At 44.0% G+C, this 20,049-nt stretch overlaps 2 protein-coding genes across 5 annotated transcripts; one reads left to right on the forward strand and one right to left on the reverse strand.

The window, feature by feature from the left end:
* Nucleotides 1–348: 348 nt before the first annotated feature.
* LOC148893090 (cytohesin-4-like) lies at nucleotides 349–9,931 on the forward strand. 4 transcript variants are annotated; one of them, XM_089007324.1, is made up of 14 exons: nucleotides 425–466; nucleotides 1,998–2,061; nucleotides 2,204–2,286; nucleotides 2,640–2,710; nucleotides 2,894–2,954; nucleotides 3,088–3,206; nucleotides 4,361–4,441; nucleotides 4,530–4,642; nucleotides 5,318–5,466; nucleotides 7,117–7,228; nucleotides 7,322–7,398; nucleotides 7,750–7,821; nucleotides 8,422–8,576; nucleotides 8,653–9,931. In XM_089007324.1, exons 3-14 carry the CDS (start codon nucleotides 2,254–2,256, stop codon nucleotides 8,738–8,740), a joined length of 1,131 nt encoding a protein of 376 aa, XP_088863450.1. In that variant the 5' UTR covers nucleotides 425–466; nucleotides 1,998–2,061; nucleotides 2,204–2,253; the 3' UTR covers nucleotides 8,741–9,931. The 4 variants fall into 4 exon arrangements, 3 of the variants coding, with proteins under 3 accessions (XP_088863448.1, XP_088863450.1, XP_088863451.1); XM_089007322.1 differs by lacking the exon at nucleotides 1,998–2,061 and having other exon boundaries at nucleotides 358–466; XM_089007325.1 differs by lacking the exon at nucleotides 425–466 and having other exon boundaries at nucleotides 1,552–2,061.
* Nucleotides 9,441–19,295, reverse strand: LOC148893091 (scaffolding CK1 anchoring protein F-like). Its single transcript, XM_089007321.1, has 5 exons — nucleotides 18,746–19,295; nucleotides 14,556–14,723; nucleotides 13,527–13,648; nucleotides 10,806–11,524; nucleotides 9,441–10,448 (listed from the first exon to the last, which is right to left on the reverse strand). The coding sequence occupies exons 1-5, from the start codon at nucleotides 19,223–19,225 to the stop codon at nucleotides 10,402–10,404; spliced, it is 1,536 nt and encodes a 511-aa protein (XP_088863447.1). The 5' UTR covers nucleotides 19,226–19,295; the 3' UTR covers nucleotides 9,441–10,401.
* Nucleotides 19,296–20,049: the final 754 nt, after the last annotated feature.

Here is a 20,049-nt window from a genome sequence, read left to right on the forward strand (position 1 = left end):
AAACCCCCCCTCACTGCTGCGTCCTTGACCAATCACGTGGCTTTAACCGAAGACTGGGGACGGGGAATAGAGGACAAAAACAGTGGGCTGCCATTTTCTTGTTAGGAGAACGGGCTCGTTCGCCAACGACACGTTGTGGCAGCTGCGTGTGTTATGCCGAAAAATAGTTTGTATGCCAAGGTAAAATGTTCATCAATGTAACGTTCGTAAACCGAAAAGTTCTTTAGCCGAAGGGGTTCGTAAACCGAGATATCGCTATATTGTGGTCAGAATCGGGAATCTCTCGACCCAAAAAAACCCTAATCTACTCCCATGTCCGATCGGTGTTTTTATTTTGAAAGGCTGACTTCCTGCCGAGAGAAGGAAGTGGTGGGTGTCGCGGGCTTGCGGTGCGTGTCACTCATTCATCAAGTGCCACTTTGGACGCTTTGTGCTATTGCGACATCCATGACGGACGGCTCGATGGGTAAGTCGCCGTTTCGATTGAAAATCATCACGTTTCTCTCCTATTGATATTTCATACCTTTAACATGAGATATTTTCTACTTTCATTTTCGCTTTTGTTGTTGTTTTTTTTTTTCACATTTTTTGGGGGGTGGGACAGGGGGCAATAAAAATGATGAATTGTATCATATTGCTTTTGCTCGCTTTAAAATGATGAATTTGACTTCTTTTTACATTTTATAATAATAATAATAAAATTAATAATGATGATAATGACAATAATAATAAAATTAATAATGATAATAATAATAATAATAATAATAATAATAATAATAATAATAATAATAATAATTTAACATCATTAATAAAACATTTGATTTCTAAGTGCCTTTCAAAACTGTTGAATGTAATAATAATTACAAAAATTAAGTCAAAGTATGATTCCTGCCTTTTTTTGGGGGGCGGAGGAAATATTAAAAATGATATATTTTTGCTGGTTTGACAATGATGACTTATCATATTTTTAATGTATGATTGTTGTATACGTTGTTCTATATTTATAATCAAATATTTATCATGGGGACGATATTTTAAATTATAATAGCATAAATCTAATTATAAAAAAAAATCAATGCGAAATTGATTCCTGTGTACAAAAACCAGTCAAAAGTTTAGAGACATTTTCTCATCCTGCTCAATGAGAAAGTGTCTCTAAACTATTCGCCAAAATGCAAAAAAAGTTACTGTCCTTTCTGCCACATGGCCACTATTTCAAAAGAGTAACATCTTGGGTGACGTGTGTGTGTGTGTGTGTGTGTGTGTGTGTGTGTGTGTGTGTGTGTGTGTGTGTGTGTGTGTGTGTGTGTGTGTGTGTGTGTGTGTGTGTGTGTGTGTGTGTGTGTGTGTGTGTGTTGCACAAGCAGCACACAGGAAGGGCGTTTTGGCTCGTGGTCTTGTCGTTCACAAGAAGTGAGCGTCTGTCAAGAGGAAGTGCAGTGATGATCACATGATCGCACACACACACACACACACACACACACACACACACACACACACACACACACACACACACACACACACACACACACACACACACACATTTTTTTGCAGCCTCTGTCCCGTTTAAAATGATTCGTGTTCGTTAATAATCATAATAAGCTAGCTAGCTAGCTAGATAGATAGATAGATAGATAGATAGATAGATAGATAGATAGATAGATAGATAGATAGATAGATAGATAGATAGATAGATAGATAGATAGATAGATAGCCAGCTAGAGATTTATACAATGATGGTTTTTGATTTCCCTCCCTGGATTTTTTTAGTAGATGGATTAACTAGATACTACCAAGATACCTAGATAGCTAGCCACTTAGATAGCTATATAGCTAATAGCCAGCTAGCTAAATAGCCAGCTAGATTTGTACAATGATGGTTTTTGATTTCCCTCCCTGGATGAGATTTTTTAGTATCTATCTAACAAGCTAGCTAGCTAGCTATTAGTTATCTATTAGCTAGCTAGCTAACTTTCTATCTATTTGAGTTATTCGAGGTTGAGGGAACGCTGGCGCATGTGGCTGCCGCTGCTCACCCGCAGAGAAACTGATCCTGTGACTGTAAAGTGACCTTCAGAGTTTTGAAATATGACATGTCTTATTATTATTATTATTATTATGCTTCAGTGTGAGGATTATTTTATTAGTTTTTTTTTGTCATGAAAGGAACGCACGACTGACGTGTCGTCCGTTTGTGTTGCAGTTGTGTCAGACTTCACAGCGGCCGAGAAGTTGGAGCTGGAGAGCATCAAGATGCACAAGCAAGGACTTCTGGATGACATCCAGGTACCACGTGGCACGTCCGGCTTGGCCAAAAATGCGTGAAAACAATCATTGGCAGCGCCCTAGCCACTCTGGAGGACTTGCACACTGCAAGAATCCAAACAAGGGCGAGGAAAATCTTACTGGACCCTCCGCACCCTGCCCACCACCTTTTCCAGTGACTCCAACCAAATCCAGCAGACATTTAAACAGCTTCTCCCCTCTCGCAACAGAATTGTCTAGTGGCTCTTTGCAATTTTTCGATGATACTAGTACCCAGCACTAGTATCATCAGGAGACACTACATACTTGGTCAATAAAGATGATGCTGATTGTGTTTGTGATTTCATCACCATTTTTTGGTGGTGTGCGCGCAGAAGCTGAAGGAGGAGATTGACAGCGTCATGGCCCAGATTCTCAACTTTGAGTTGGCTGAGACGGAGGAAAGGTCTGTCAAAAAGTGTAGGACAAAAATAACAAAAAAACAACAACAACAAAAACATCTATATCTATCTATATCTATAATCTATCTATTAGCCAGCCAGCTAACTTTATTATGATTCTGATTGTTATTTTACCAAAGCTCCGCAATTGCGTGAAAAACTGCTTTCCTTTCCTTTGGCGCAAACAGAAACGTGGGAAGGAAAAAGTTGACCAACGGGAAGAAGAAATTCAACATGGACCCCAAGAAGGTCAGCTTCCATTCAAGAATTGTCTGAAGCAATTGTGGGAAACAACAACAACACCCAAATTCCTTCTCGTTGGACGCAAACTTCCATTTGAGTCATTTTTTTGTTGTTGTACGTCTTTGCGCGTGCGGTCCAGGGCATCGATTACCTGGCGGAGAACAAACTCCTGGAGAAAAGCGCCGGATGCGTCGCCCACTTCCTCTACAAGGAGGAAGGCCTCAACAAGTCGGCCATCGGAGAGTTCCTGGGACAAAGGTGGACCGGACCGCCTCAACCACATGGACACAGCCAATTGTTGGTGCTAAAGTCGCGTGGCTGCCAACTTTGATGCTGCCAACATCCATTTAGCTCGCTAGCGAGACAGCTAATACATAGCGAGCTAAATAGCCAGCCAGCTAGCTAGATAGATAGCAAATAAATAAAAATGATTAATATTCCATTGATTTTACAAGCGCCTTTTCAAACTCTCAAGGTCACTGTACAGTCACAGGATCGTTTTTTTCCTGTGGGTGAGCAGTGGCAGCGACACGCGCCAGTGTTCAATCAGCCCAGAATAATCTCAAAAAGATAGAAAGCTAGCTTGCTAGCCTGCTAGATAGCTAATAGATAGTGAGCTAGCTAGACAGCTAATACGTTTCCTGACTCAAATAGCTAGCTAGCTATACAGCTAAAAGATAGCTACCTAGATAGATAGGTGGCTAATAGATAGCGAGCTAGCTAGACAGCTAATACATTTTCTGACTCAAATCGCTAGTTAGCTATATAGCTAATAGATGGCTAGCTCGATGGATAGATGTCTAGCAGATAGCGAGCTAGCTAGAAATAAAATAGATCGAAAGCTAGCTAATAATAATAATTAGCTATTACAGCTAATACATTGCGAGCTAGATAGCCATCTAGCTAAAGAGATAGCAAATAAATAACATTTATAAAGCGCCTTTTCAAACTCTCAAGGACACTTTACAGTCACAGACAAGCATCGGTACTAACATAAATAAAATACAATCACAAATAGAATACAATCAATCAAAGACAATTATTAATAGAAACGAGAGAAAGAGAAACACCTTTTTGAGATGGGATTTGAAGGTGCGAAAAGAATCCATGTTAGCAATGTTGGGAGGAAGTAAGTGAGTTCCGAAGTTTGGGGTCAGAGCAGCTGAAAGCTCGGCGCCCCATCGTGCTGAGACGGGCAGAGGGCGGATCACACAAATGGCCCCCAATAAACATTTGAAAAGTTGACCGAGCAGCCTTAAATTGGATCATCATGAAAAGTGGAAAGTAGGAGCACCCAAAAAGTGCCTGGAAGACCCCCCCCCCCCCTCCCCCCAAATACAGACTTTTGAGAACATTTTCTGCCAAATGCCTGCGCAAAATGTTCCATTGTCATCTTTCTTTTTGAACATTAGAGACGAGCTGCACGTCCAAACCTTGAAGGCTTTTGTGGAACTTCACGAGTTCTCCGACCTCAACCTGGTCCAGGCGCTCAGGTCCGTTTGGACAACCTCCGACAGGGCCATCGTCGGTGTCGCGCCATGACGTCATCGTCAACTCTCCCCTTCTTCCGAAACCCGTCAGACAGTTCCTGTGGAGTTTCCGTCTGCCCGGCGAGGCCCAGAAGATCGACCGCATGATGGAGGCGTTCGCCGCCAGATACTGCCAATGCAATCCAAATGTCTTCCAGTCAAGCGGTAAGATCACATTTCAATTTGGATTGATTGATTATTGTCTGTCCAACTTTGGGGATGATTTGTAGCTGTGTTGCCTACAAATATTTTCACTGGGCGGCTAAAGTGGCCACAGCGAGTCACGAAGGGCAGAAGTTGCTATCTATTTGCTATCTATTAGCTATCAAGCTGGCTATCTAGCTATCCCACTATTGGCTGTCTAGCTATCTATTAGCTGACTATCCATCTCGATAGCTATCTATTAGCTGACTATCCATCTCGATAGCTATCTATTAGCTATCTAGTTAGCTTTCTTTCTATTTGAGTTCTTCCGGGTTGAGTGAACGCTGGCGCATGCGGCTGCCGCTGCTCATTCACAGAAAAACTGATCCTGTGACTGTAAAGTGACCATGAGTTTTGAAAGGCGCTAAGAAATGAAATGGATTATTATGCATCTTTGGCATAGCCGTGATTGCTAACATTAGCCTTCTGAAGGATTTGACACCAGGATTGCATATGGTGGCTAATGAAAGGGGTTTGAGGATTGACCCTTGAGGGACCCCACATCATTGCCATTTGATCCAATTTTTTGTTGTTTTTTTTTCTTTTTGGGGTGTGTACGAAAGCATTTTTCTTTTTTGGGGATTTTCACTTGTGTCCGTCTGGGCTTTTTCTTTTGGCGTGCACGTGTGTCGGCAGACACGTGCTACATCCTGTCGTTCGCCATCATCATGCTGAACACCAGCCTGCACAACCCCAACGTGAAGGACAAGACCACATTGGAGCGATTTGTGTGCATGAACAGAGGCATCAACAACGGCTGCGATCTCCCCGCCGACCTGCTCTCGGTCATTTTGCATCATCATTCGCTTGTTCCATTTCAAGGACAACCGACGCCATTTTTTTGGTCTCCTAACTGACATGGGAAAAACGTTTTATAGCATCAAAAACACGCAAGGCTGATATTTTGAGTCAAATGCAAAACACCAATCAAAATGACTTTGAGTGTCCCAAAACGACTTCAAAATTGTCGCCAGTACCCGACTCGTCGGTAAAAGGGGGTTGGATCCCTAAGCAGTTGGCCGGCAGAGATTTTATGACAACAAAAAGGCGCGGGTCTGATGATTCCACGGATGCGGAATAAGTCCACAAAAGAAAGCAAAAAGGGGTACAGCCAATTGGCTGACGGGGGCGATCCGCCTAGCCCATCAAGCTAGGCAAAATAAAATGGCACGCGGGGGTGCAAAAGCTCGCCATCCCGGAAAGCGACAAACTTACGCGATTGCGGCAAACAATCACCTCGGGTGAAGCAAACTCTCGTACCGGCAAAGTCCAAGACACGGCGTGAGGCGTAGTCATCATCCGGCACTGGTGACAACGACTCGTTTAAATGTCCCAGTGTCGGTGATTAGGGGATTGACAGCAGCTGGTGGAGGTTCGGGAAAGGCGGCCCCACCCCAGCTGTCAACTGGCACGTGACAAAAATGACCCCGGAAATGCTGAGTCTCACAAGGTCCCGCCCCCTTGTTCGTGACTTCACGACAAGACGGCTCGCCTTGCTCTAGACTCCAAACAATGGCTTCAGATTGGACAAGATGCCTTCTTGTTACTCAACCAATTATGAATATGATTCAAATAGTAGTTCTGAAGAGGAAAGCATAAATGTTTGCAACCGAGTTGCAAAGTCCTTCCTGTATCATTTTGAGGCGTCCAATGCAGCTCCCCAAAATGCACGAGATGGCGCCCAAGCTCCGTTGGAAACGGGCTGATTTGTCCGCTGGGAATTTGTGTCAACTAGTACAGAGGTCTCCAACCCCCGGGCCGCGGACCGTTACCGGTCCGTGGATCATTTGCTGCCGGGCCGCGCAGAAAGAATAAATAATCGACATCATTTCCGTTTTATTGATTATCTGAGTTCGAAGTATGTTTTACTGTATTTTGAAAAATTACCAGATTACATCCGTCTATGACTTACTCTTGACGCATGTCAAAACGCTAGTCTAGGTCACGTAGGCATCATTTTATTTTGTTGTACTTATCCGCCGGTCCGTGAAAATATTGTCTGACATTTAACCGGTCCGTGGCGCAAAAAAAGTTGGGGACCACTGAACTAGTATCAAATAGTCGTCTTGGTGCAACACGCAATGATTCACCATCGCGTTATTTATCTGTTTTCCTTCTAATTTCGCGTTTTCAGACCAAACAAAGTACCCAAAATGCATTGTGTGTCACCTTCTCGGTCAGGGGCGTTCCTGATGTGACATCACGTCAGGAATCGTCACCAAAACAAGACTTCCTGAATATTATTATTATTATAAAACGTAAAGTATAGCCATATGCGCTGGAATCTTGGTAAAATACGCTCAGTAGAAGTGAAAATTGAAATTTGAAGTGATTTGACAAATTATGGACACAACTTGTCCGGAGACGTCGGTTGTCCTTTAAGCTGCGACGCTCTTCTTCCATTCTTGTGAGCAATTTGGCTTGTTTTTCCTTAGAAACTGTACGAGAGTATCCGTAAGGAGCCGTTCAAGATCCCCGAGGACGACGGCAACGACTTGACGCACACGTTCTTCAACCCCGACCGGGAAGGGTGGCTTCTCAAGCTAGGTAAACGCGCACCCCAATCGTGCACTTCCTCTGCTTCCTGTTTTCATCCGTTTGGTTTTGCTTTTTTTGTCTTCTATCTTTTTTTTTTTCAAGGCGGCCGAGTGAAGACGTGGAAGAGGCGATGGTTCATTCTGACCGACAACTGTCTCTACTACTTTGAGTACACCACCGTAAGGCCGCCAATCCCAAAAATGGCTATTTTCAAAATGTCGACCTGGCTGGCAACCTGTTCATGGATGAATGATGGATGGATGCAAGGAAGGATGGTTGGAATAGATGGATGGATGGACAAAAGGATAGATGGACGGATGGGTGGTTGGAATGGATGGATGGACGGACGGATAGATGATGGATGATTGTAAGATGATTGGAATGGATGGATGATGGACGGATGTATGGTTGGATGGTCCCTGTCCTGCAGCCACAACCATGCAAAAGACAGAGTGAGTACGAGTTGTCCACGGCGGGGGAGCGTCGCTCAGGACGCTTGGCCTTCTCCTGATCTTGGCCTTTCCCAGCAGGACAAGGAACCCAGAGGCATCATCCCGCTGGAGAACTTGTGCGTCCGAGACGTCCCCTTCCCCCGCAAGCCGGTCAGTGTTGAGGACATCTTCTCAACCCAGCTTCAAGGGTGCATCTGGGCCATTGGCGCCGTCCATCCACGTTTTGCTTTGAAATATGGATTTTAATCACGAAATGAGCTAATATCATATCTGCAGATATGCAGACATATGCTACATAATCACGCTGTTCGTGATTTTGATTGGACGGGATCCATCTAACTCACTATTTGGCAATCTAGCTAGCTGCGTAGCAATCTATCTATTTGCTATCGAGCTGGCCAGCTGCCTTTCGAGCTGGCTATCTGTTAGCTATAACTAGCTATTAGCTATCTATAGCTAACTTTCCATCTATTTCAGTTACTTGCGCTGGCTAGCTAGTTATCTGGCTGGCTATCTATTAGTTATATAGCTAGCTGTCTATCTTTTTGCTATCTATTTGATATCTATTAGCTGTCTATTAGCTATCTATTTGCTATCTATTAGCTCACTGGCTGGCTCGCTATCTGGCTGGCTATCTATTAGTTATCTAGCTAGCAGCTAGTAGCTACATTCTAAAATTGAAAAGAATGTTTATTGATTGATGTATTTTTGGATGTTTTTTTAAATGTATTTATTTTATTGTGGCGCTAGTACTGCCTGGAGTTGTACAACCCCAATAGTCAGGGTGAGAAGATCAAGGCGTGCAAGACGGAAACGGACGGCCGCGTGGTGCAAGGCAAGCATCAGTCGTACGTCATCTGCGCCGCCAGCGCCGGCGAAAGAGACTCTTGGATCCACGCCATCAGGTACCGACCCGCAATCGCCCAGCGGAACTTCTGCAATTGATTTCCAATGGCTGGATGTTCTTCTTGATTTGGGAAGAGCCAGCATCACCAAGGACCCCTTCTACGACCTGGTCTCCCGGCGCAAGAAGAAGCTCATCAAACAGAACCAGAATCCGCAGGACTGAACTGGACCCCTTTCAATGGAACGTGCGCACCGGACGTGTGTATGTGTGTTTGTATGACTAGTCTTGTGAGGACCGCCAACGTTTGATACCATGTGTAGTGAGGACATTTTGGACAAGTGAGGACCTTTTGGCTGGTCCTCACAACTTTTTCATTGTAAAGGCTTCTAGAGGGTCTAGATATGCATCTGTTAAAGTTTCACAGAGGTCCTCACAAATTCACCCAAAATGATTTTTTGGTGTGTATTTTCATTTCACTTGGATACACAAACTTTTTACTCACTGTGTGTTTATGTGTGTGTGTGTGTGTGTGTGTCATTAATGAGAGGAAAAAGTTCATACCGCAAAAAGTAAAATGATAGTTTAACCAAATTCACCACAGGGGTGAGGACTTTGAATGTAACCATTCAGAGACCTCACTTCTGCTGTTATTTCAGTTTCAAGTCCACTTTTTCTTTCTTTGTTTTTAAAGAAGTTGAAGCGGGAAATGGGCTGACATTTCGTCTTCAAATGGAACACTAGTTCTTCTCGAAACTTAGCAGCAACCAAGGAGCACCTCACTCCTTATCTGGACCTCACCAAATCATTGAAACAGGAATGTGTGTGTGTGTATGCCTTAGTTCTTACACACATTATCAGCCCCTGCATTTTCTTTTTCTACTTTCTTTCCTTTCCTCTTACTTTCATAACTTCAACAAGATGATTGTGATCAGAATTAGAATCATCTTTATTGCCAAGTATGTAGAACACACACAAGGAATCTGTCTCCGGTAGAACACGCCGCACTAGTATCATCATTAAAAAAATGCAAATAGGCACTAGACAGTTCTATTTGGGTTACTGTTCAGAGAGTTTATGGTGACGGGAGAAGAAGCTGTTTAAATGTCTGCTGGATTTGCTAGCGCCTGCCTGACAGGAGTCGCTGGAAAAGGTGGTGGGCAGGGTGCGGAGGGTCCAGTGGGATTTTCCGCGCCCTCGTTTGGATTTTTGCTGTGTGCCGTGATAGAAGAACACAAGATTGATTCTGGTGACAGCCGTGGAGAAATGTGCTAGCACCTTCTTTAGCAGCCTCAGGATTGCATGACCATTTCCTGTTTTTTGATACTTGTACAGCTTCAACGACTGCTTACTAATGCTTGAAAATTATTGTGAAACATAAAAATGTATTTTGTATGTAAATAGTTTTTTTAAATATCTCTCTGACAGTGTCAATCAAAGTTGATCATGAAAGGGAGTGTAATGGGAATGTAAATGTGTACTCAGTGTTCTTTGCTACGATGTGTCCTTTTTTTCGGTCAGGGGCGTTCCCTCCGTGACGTCACTTAGGGCATCGCCACCAACTCAAAAACAAGACTTCCTGAATATTCAGCGCGAGTCTTACAAGGTAAAATCTAGCTAGCTATATGCGGTGGAATCTTATTAAAATACGCTCAGTAGAAGTCATTTGAAGCCATTTGACAAATGATGGACACAACTTGTCCGGAGACGTCGGTTGTCCTTTTTAAGCAACATTTACGCCACTCCTGCTTAGCAGCAAAGGGGGGTCCAAAACCCAAAGGCCCAACAAAAGTCCATTTAGTGCTTGTAAACCCTTGAAAATATACTTGGTGGGGGGGGGGGCGTGGCTAATAAGATATGGTTGTCCAACCAAGGCCAGCCAGACCTCAGGACACTTTGCAGACTTGCTTGGATCGATGGTGACTCTTTATGCCTGGCGAAAAAAATGTCAAGAGTGAAATATACGCCAGCAGAATTCGGCAAATTAAAAAAAGAAGGAGTCAGCAAACGCCGGGCGTCAAATAAAGTTACGATGCTCCAGTAGGCTTTTTTTTCCCCAACCGGACACTTTACCCCCAGTGACAATTTGTGGAGCAACATTACTTGGTGTGTCTTGGTTGTTTTGGGGGGGAGCCAATTGTTTTTATTTGTATTTTTTTACTTTTTCCTTGAATTAACCAAAGAATGATTGATGTGGTGGGGTTGATTTTTTTTTTCATCTTTTTTTTGGGGGGGGGGGGGGGGGGGGGGAGGGTTGATGTTGACATTTAAAAAAATGTTGTCAACTCACTCAAGCGGTCTTGCGCGCCGTCGTCCGTCTGCAGCGATTGCGTCCCGGGCCCGAGCGCCGACGGCCTCTTGAGGAGCCTGAGCCGGTTGGGCGGCGGCTTGACCCGCACCTCCGGGCGGTCCTGGTATCCGGCGGAGTCGGCGGGGGCGGGGCTCGAGCGCCCGCTGTTGACGGACAGCTTGCTGGACGACAAGCGCTTGGTGATCTTCTGCTTGAGCGTCAGTCTCTTCTTCTCCCGCGGGACCCCGTCGGCCTTCTCCAAGAAGTCCGCGGGGGCTTGGGAGGGCAGCGGGCTGAGGCGGTCCAGCTTCTCGCTGCTGGTCACCGGGTCCCGAGGAAGGGTCAGCCGCAGCAGCTCCGACGGTTTGGCGGGGCCCTGCAGCGACCGGGCCGGATGAGGAACGTCCGGGAACAGCAGGAAGTACTTGGGGTTGTAGTACTTGTGCGCCGGGACCTGGATGTCGTTGACTTTGCGGGCGTCGCCCAGGCTGACTTGGAAGCGGGAAGTGGTGGCGGGAAGGGGCGGGCGCTTGGGGCCCGCCTTGCCCTGGGCGGCCACGGCCGCTTTGGCCGGCGGGCTGACGTGGAACTCGCGGAAGAGGTCCAGCTTCTCCGACACGGCGTAGAGCTCGCGGAAGTCCCGGTCGAAGAACTCCGCCACTTGGCCCGTCATCACCGCGATGGTGTTGCGGTCCATGCGCGACGTGGACCACGAGAAGCTGCCGCCGAGGGGGTGAGCACACGTCATCAAACATCAAGCCCAAAATCAACCAGACGCTTTTTTTTCACCAGTGTATACATATACAGGTGACATCCGACTTACGACCACCCGTACTTTCGACCACCACTTCCAGACCCTTTTTTTTAAATTCGACGCCTACAATTGATTTTGACTTACAACCATTTTGACTTACGACCGTTTGGTCGGAACAAAACTCAATCGTAAGTCAAATGTGACCTGTATAAGGTTTCTTACGCTGCATTGAATGTTTATGTAGTCCTAAAACTCAATAAAGGTAACATGCGACTTTCGACCAGCTCAATTTACGACCACACGTACTTACGACCATGACCTCCAGACACTATTATTAACATTTTAATTCTACGCCTGGAACCGCAATGCGCCAGCAGGCCGCCAACACGTACGACAATTTTGGCTAGCCAGCTAGCATCTTACTCTCGCACAACAATCGACCTCGTGTTGGCCCCAGATGGGGGAATTTGCCAGTCATTCAGCCTCAGAGTCTCTATTCAACATTTTGAAGGGATTTCGACTTACGACCATTTTGACTTATGACCGTTTGGTCGGAACGGAACTCGGTCGTAAGTCAAATGTTACCTGTATAAAGGTTCTTACGCTGCATTGAATGTTTATGTAGTCCTCAAAAAACTCAATACAGGGAACATGCGACTTACGACCGGCTCGATTTACGACCACCCGTACTTAGGACCGCGACCTCCAGACCAGAATGTTTTTTTCACCGATTGTCATTTTCCGTTGACAATCGCAAAGAATCAGCCTAATTTCTCCCACGACGGGAGCAGATCGTCGACATGCGATCGACTTAATGAGCGACTTTAGCGAACGTGGCCTCCACTTTCTGGAACTCATAATGAATTTGGCTCAGTTGTGCCTTTGGCGGCGCAGGTGGAACTGATCCGTGCTCTAATCACGCGTGTCAATCACTGGGCGCTAATCACGCTAATGACGCTGTGAAGCGGAGCGTGTTAGGGATTAAAAACAACAAACTGGAGCTGCAAGTTTTGGGGCAGGTTTTCTGGGTGTGGCGGTGGTGCAGGGAAGTGAAAAGGGGCTTAAACCACTCCAACAACGTCAACACTTTTTTTTCTTAATGCGCTTCGGATTGAATCTGCCTGATTGTTTTTATTTTATGGGGTTTTGCTTTTTTTTTGGTAGCACGATTTCAGGACGTTTTTTTCCAGGCACATTTTCAGATACCTAAAATTGTGTTGGCTTGAAAACATAACAGCAGACTTCAATTTTGTTTTTATTTTGGGGAGGGGGCTGAATGGGGTACCTGGCTCTTTCTAAATTTCGCACAACTATTTATTTGCTATCTATTAGCTATCTAGCTAGCTATCTATTTGTTATAATAATAATAATAATAATAATAATAATAATAATAATAATATTATCATTATTATTATTATTATTATTATTATTATTATTATTATTATTATTATTAACACATTTCAGTTCTAAGCGCTTTTCAAAACTCTCAAGGTCACTTTACAGTCACAGGATAAAGATTTTCTGTGGGTGAGCAGCGGCAGCCACATGCACAAGCTTTCACTCAACCCGGAATAACTCAAATAGAATAGTAATACAAATAGATAGAAAGCTAGCTCGGAAGCCAATAGATAGCTAAGAGCTAGCCAGCTAGATAGCTAGCCAACCAGACAGATAGCTATTCTTATCTCGTTTTGGTAAAGTGTCCTTGAAAGTTTTGAAAGGCGCTTAGAAATTAAATGTATTATTATTATTATTATTATTATTATTATTATTATGACAGAAAAAACCAAAGAGAATAGACTTGGCACCATATTTCTTTGTAATGGCTACATAAACAAAAAAACAAACTAACAAATAATATGACAACACAAAGACATAGAGAGTCATTCATTCTTCAGCACTTGCTGTACCCTCTTTCTGACATGAAGCAGAGGAGAGTATTTCCTGATGGCTGTTCCCGTTCTCACCTGTAGGATCCAAAGACCACCTTGTCTCCATCCACCAGCATATATTTGGAGCACATGGAGCCGGGAAGTCTTCCGAAGGACAAGTTGAAGCCCACCCCCGTCAGGGTCCGAGCGCGGATGTTCTGCACAATCAAAGACACGTCAAAGACCCCCTCCGACTTCAAATAGCTTCAAATGTCCTATTTGATATCAATTTGCTAACTTGCTATCTAGCGCGCTGGCTATCTATCTATCTATCTATCTATCTATCTATCTATCTATCTATCTATCTATCTATCTATCTATCTATCTATCTATCTATCTATCTATCTAGCTATCAATTTGCTATCTAGCTCGCTCGCTGGTTGGCTTTCTAGCTGGCTACCTAGATAGCTGTCTATTTGCTATTTAGGTCGCTACCTAGCTATCTATATATTTGCTATTAAGCTCGCTGGCAGGCTTTCTCGTGGCTACCTAGCTATCTTTCTATTTGCTGTCTAACTGGTCAGCTTTCTATCTATTTCAGTTATTTCGGGTTGAGTGAACGCTGGCTCGTGTTGCTATCTTTTAGCTATCTAGCTTTCTATCTATCAGCTATAATCATACATTTCATTTATAAGCGCCTTTCAAAACTCTTAAGGACACTTTACAGTCACAGGATACGTTTTTCAGTGGGTGAGCTGCGGTAACCATAGTTATCTATTAACTAGCTAGCTAACTCGATCTATTTGAGTTATTTTCTGTGGGCGAGCAGCGGCAGTCACATGCCCCAGCGTTCACTCAACCCGGACGTAACTCAAATAGAATACATAATCATTCATATCTCGCTTGAACTGAAGCTGGAACAAAGCGCTAAAAAATGAAGAAAAAAAAGGGAAATGCTGCCCCCTTGTGGAAAACAAAAAATATTGCTGGAGGTCTGACCAGCACTTTAATAGGCACCCAAGCATGAAAAAAAACACAGAACCCTAACACACCCCAATCAATTTGTCAATAGAAGTGAATGGGTTAAAGCCAGGGCTGAATTTTGATGAGGGAAAGCGGCGTCACCCGCAAATGTTGTGCGCCGATGTGCAGGCGCGAGCACATATCCAGGAAGTGCGGAACGCCGTGGTTGTCCAGCAGGATGTAGATGGGCACCGAGCGGCGCCAGGCGGCGTCCATCAAGTCCTGCAGGATCTGGAGGTCTGTGAGCAGGTCCATCACGATGGCGATCACCTATCAGGAGCCAGCGCACAAACACTGTCAATAGACGCTTAGCTAACTAATACATACAGTAATAATAATAATAATATATTTCATTTATAAGCTATCTATCTAGCTGGCTAGCTATTAGCTATATATTAGCTAGCTTTCTATCTATTTGAGTTACTTCCGGGTTGAGTGAACGGCTGCCGCTGCTCACCCGCAAAATAAAAAGTTCTTATCCCGGGACTGTAAAGTGTCCTTGAGAGTTTTGAAAGGCGCTTAGAAATGAAATGTATTATTATTATTATTATTATTACTGTATCTATTAGCTAGCTTTCTGTCTATTTGAGTTACTTCCGGATTGAGTGACGGTGGCGCATGTGGCTGCCGCTGCTCACCCACAAAAAAACTTATCCTGTAACTGTAAAGTGTCCTTGAGAGTTTTGAAATAGAAGCGCTTAGAAATCAAATGTATTATTATTATTATTATTATTCAGAATCAGAATCAGAATCAGAATACCTTTATTCGTCCCGCAATAAAGGTATTCTGATTATTATTATTATTATTATTATTATACAAGCTGCTTTACTGTATAGTGGCACTTAGCAGTTTTTTTGACAACGATACTAGTGCAGCGTGTTCTACCGGAAACAAATTCCTTGTGTGTCCTACATACTTGGCAATAAAGATGATTCTGATTCTGATTCTGATTCTGATTATATAGTGCTGCAGCTGTAACAAAACACTTCACATAATAGTCAACACAAAGTAAAATAATAAACACAACAAGAAGATAAAACAAGGACAGTTGTGCATTCTTTAGAAAACATTTAGGACTGAATTTTGGGAGGTTTTGGAACGGATTAGGGCATTTACGTGGAAAACACGTCTTGATTTACAACTTTTCGAGTTGTACATAAACATATACAGGTGACATTTTAACCCATTCACTGCTGACCTTGATGGTAAGGACGGTGACACATAAAGTTTTGAAAGGCAATCTATTATAACAAGAACAAGAACCACAATTACAAGTAAATCAAACACAAAAATGCTTTCATTGTTTATTTATTCATTCAATTAATATAAAAATGGATTTCCCGCCCAAATCGTGAGACTGAAAATGTATGACGCCATTTTTTGGTCAGGCCGGTGGCGTCACTAGCGTCTGAGACACGAGTGGCCAACTGGTGCAATTGCAAGTTACGCCACCATAAAAATAAGAATAAAACCGTTTCTCCCGCTATAGAATGAAGTAGTAATAATAATAATAATAATAATAATAATAATAATAATAATAATAATAATAATAATAATAATAATAATAATAATAATAATAATAATAATAACAATAGTGAGTGGCTCCTTTGCAATTACGACGCCACGTGAATCTGCACCAATCAGTCAAGTGGGTGCAGCCGTTGCAGATGATGACATTCTGTGACGGACGAGCGTATTTGAGTGACAGCAAGCGAGGGCGTGATTGACTTCCGCCTTTCAGAAGGCATCTCTACGGAGGTTTGTCGTTTCCGCCATTTTTAAAGACTCGTTTGAAATATTGTGCAACTTGTTAACGAAACGACCCCCTTCTCCTCCAACCAAGCGTGTTCGCAACACTTTTCTCAGGCCCCCTGATTCGTCGATCGCGATCACGGGGCTCGCGGACTGTTCCAAAGTCGAGGGGCGTACGGGAAATGGAATGCCAAAAATATATCTATGTTTGCGTCCGTGTGTGAGTTATGAACATTTTATTTTGGGTCTTAGTACATCTTAAATTATTAAGACCCCGTTCGTTTCTATTTTACAATCAGTTCTTCAAAAATAAAATAAATAAGCAGGTCGCCTTTAACCTACGGTGCTCCGTCACCTGTAATACCGGAAGTTGTTTGCAGCCGGTCGGTTTGACGGACCATGGGGGTCCCCGAAGACCCTTTTGAAAAGGGCCCAGGTGAGCAACAATCGTAAACACGCCGCAAAAAGTTTGCCTCTCAACGAAGGTAGGCAGTGATTTCCTTCTCACCAATGTTCGAAGCGTTTGGGTCTACTTTATTTTTCCATTTCATCCTTTTCGCGGGTCGTCATCGTGTTGCTTGCTCATCAGGTCGTACGTTGATTGAAAAGTAGATGTTGTTGACTCTCAATTATAATTAATCACACATTTACTAAAAGCATATTAAAGTGCATTTAAATAGCTTTCAAACGATGTCTAGCTTATTGTTCTATGACAAATACTAAGGAAATAATGGAATTTTTAATTTTGGAACTATGAGGGGATTTTCAGCCTGTAATGACACAGTTAAAACAATGAAAATCTGGGACCGAGTTCTTTATTACAGTTTAAACTATCATAACTTTCTTACTTTTTGGCAGATCTTAACGACTAAGGTACTATTGGATAGCTTTTGTAATTCTAAACAAGACCAGAAAACACAAGAAAAGATTGAAAATATCAACCATCGAATGCAGGCAGATTTTCCTCAGAAATCCAAAATGGCTGTCACTGAATACTAGGAAAGAAAATGGCCAGCTCTAGAAATACTTATGCTAATGCTTCTTTTTGCTTGAAACTTGGCAGTTATGGAGAAAAATATATATTCTACCACTTCTACGAGTTATAAAAATACAAGTTAGTCACCTTTATAAACTGTAGTGTTAGCAAAAAGAGCGTCAACTTCAATCCATTTTTCCCCCTTGTTTGTCGTTGTCGTATTGGGAAATTTCAAGAACCAGCACGGAGGGAAACATGAGTAATACGTCATCATAAGCTGCGTATCTTGGGAAATCCCACCAAAAACTGACGTACGTCACAAAAATGCAATGAGATACCACTGCGAGTACAGAGTGCGCTCGCTTCACTGGACAGAAACAATCAACAGCGATGGAATAGAGCAAACTGTAGCGTACCTAAATTGGTTGCAATTAAACTTAATTTGGGAAATACATGAGAAATAATATGCCCCTCTCCCACCCTACCTAAAATGTTTTCGTCATATTCAGTGACTTTCACACACGACGTATGATTAATGTTGATGTTCCTCCTGTTGTTGATTAACCGACATCTTGGATGTTGCTGTGAAATGGGAAATATATATATATATATATAAAATTTCAAAAACTATATACAGGTAACATTCGACGTACGACCGGTGTGACTTACGACCACCCGTACTTAGGACCATGACGGCCTATTTTTTACATTTGAATTCTACTCCTGGCACCGCGTACGCGCCAGCCAGCCAGCCAGCGTGTCACTCTCGCACAGCAATCGACCGTGTGATGGTAAACACCGGCGATAGAGACCCACGCCGGCACACTAGTTCTTCTCTCAACTTATCAGCAATGGTGGTCCTCACCCTTTATCTGGAGTTATCCGCACCTCACAAAACCTTTGAAACAGGAATGTGTGTGTTTTGTTTTTGTTTTTTGTTGTACTTTTTCCATTCCTTTCCTCTTCCTTGCGTAACTATATCCACTGCCAGACTAATAAAGGCAAATCCAATCCAACCCAACAAAGTCTCTCAGCTTTTATTTATTGTGAGCGCAAAAAATCCGTTTGGAGTAAGACGCTGAAAGGAAAACGACGATTTGAGCGTGAATGGCAACGGCTGAGCGGCATTCGGCGCGCCTGGACAAAGCGGCGTCATTTCTTCCTGCGCTTGACACGTTGGAGCGAGAAGCGACAAGCGGGTCTCGTTTCGCTGTCCGCCTTTGTTGCGCAACTTGATGAACGTTGCAAAGTTCTTTGACTTGGCCATCCATCGGCTACTCGCTTTGAATTTTAAGCGGCCAAAAAAGGCGCTTAAAATTCAACAAGCTTCTATCCGCCTGTGTGCTGCCGAGTTGTTTACAGAAGCGTTAAACGGTGCTTTTCTGTTAATAATAATAATATACAATTTTATAAGATGGTCAGGATTGTGTAGAGAGGTTGTTTTTTTTGTAAATATATTTTACAAAAATATCTCCAGACACTCCCCAATTTACGAACGAGATACGTTCCGAACGGTCGTTACGTTCCTAAGGTGAATTTGTTCGCAAACGGTTGCATGCTGACCTTGCTGGCCCCCTGGATGATCCTGCGCACCACCTCCTTGATATGGGGTCCGTTGTCCTTGGGCGGGTGCGTGTGGACCGCCACCCGGGTGACCCCCTTGAAGAAGCCCCAGCTGGGCCAGCCGATGTCCAGCGGCGGCACCTCCGCGTCGGACATCTGCGGCCAGTAGGTGGAGTGGACCCCCGAGTCCGAGGACGGGGACGACCCCCCGGGGGCCCGGCCGCCCCCGCCCCCCTCGTCCCGCTCCCCGGCCCCGTCGTAGTGCTTGAAATCGTTGTTCAACATTTTCACTTCTCGGGCGGATAAAAAGTCTTTCAGGTTGTCGTCCTTGAGGCGCATTTTGAAGGCGCCGTCGCCGTTCTTCAGGAGCTCCTCGATGGCGGCGCGTTGCTCTTCGCTGTAGTAGAACTCGGGCCGCGTCTCCGGCACCTGGACGCCGATTCGGCCGTCCTCCATGCACACGAGCTGGGACTCGGCCATGGCAGCGCCGGGGCCCCCGTTGGCCGAGCGAACCGGGAACCGGGAACCGGGCTGGATGGACGGAAGGAGAGCGGCGGCCGACAAGGAAGGCGGAAATCCGGGGCCGAGTTACCTGAGGCCGGGGAGTGGAGGTGGGGCGCGGCCCCGCAATTGCCGCATTCGCGGACGAACGGAATTTAGGCACTTTCACTCCCCCCGAAGTACACGACCACCATTTAAAACGCATTCTAACACGTGGGAAACGTTGATCTCCAATACTTTGACTATGTAATTATTTTGACGAGCATTTAACAAAACTGCATTACTTCTTAGTCTTCAAGTTTTCGTCATTACAATTTTCCAAGTGATACTCGAACGCACCACTGTTGACACTTTAACCAACGCGTGGGCAACATTGCTCTTCAATACGTACTTTGATGACTATATATAATAATAATCCATTTCATTTCTAAGCGTTTTTCAAAACTCTCAAGGTCATTTTACAGTCACAGGATAAGTTTTTTTGCGGGCGAGCAGCGGCAGCCACACGTGCCAGCGTCCACTCAACCCAGAAGTAACTCAAATAGATAGAAAGCTAGCTAGCTGGCTAATAGATAACTACTAAATAGCTAGCTGGATAACACTTAAATAAATACATCTAATTATTTTACGAGCATTTAACAAATCCGCATTCCTTCTTAGTCTTCAAGTTTTCGATATGACAATTTTCCAAGTGATACGCGAACGCACCACTTGGTTTTGTTTCTGTTGACACGCTGGACCTTCTTTTGAATTTTTTTTCACCGACTCGTACTCAAAAGTGAGCAAAGTTCGCGTTTATATGG

This window comes from Hippocampus bargibanti, linkage group LG10, assembly GCF_051943395.1.
Source record: "Hippocampus bargibanti isolate YZ-2025 linkage group LG10, ASM5194339v1, whole genome shotgun sequence".
Taxonomy (NCBI): Eukaryota; Metazoa; Chordata; class Actinopteri; order Syngnathiformes; family Syngnathidae; genus Hippocampus; species Hippocampus bargibanti.

Coding starts and splice junctions, on each gene's coding strand:
- LOC148893091 (XM_089007321.1), bottom strand. CDS start 19,225: ATGGCCGAGTCCCAGCTCGTGTGCATGGAGGACGGCCGAATCGGCGTC. Junction 14,724..18,745: donor TCATCCAGGGGGCCAGCAAG/GTCAGCATGCAA, acceptor GGCTCCTGATAG/GTGATCGCCATCGTGATGGA. Junction 10,449..10,805: donor CGGCGCGCAAGACCGCTTGA/GTGAGTTGACAA, acceptor TTTTTTCGCCAG/GCATAAAGAGTCACCATCGA.
- LOC148893090 (XM_089007322.1), top strand. Junction 4,442..4,529: donor AACCTGGTCCAGGCGCTCAG/GTCCGTTTGGAC, acceptor GAAACCCGTCAG/ACAGTTCCTGTGGAGTTTCC. Junction 8,577..8,652: donor TCTTGGATCCACGCCATCAG/GTACCGACCCGC, acceptor TGATTTGGGAAG/AGCCAGCATCACCAAGGACC.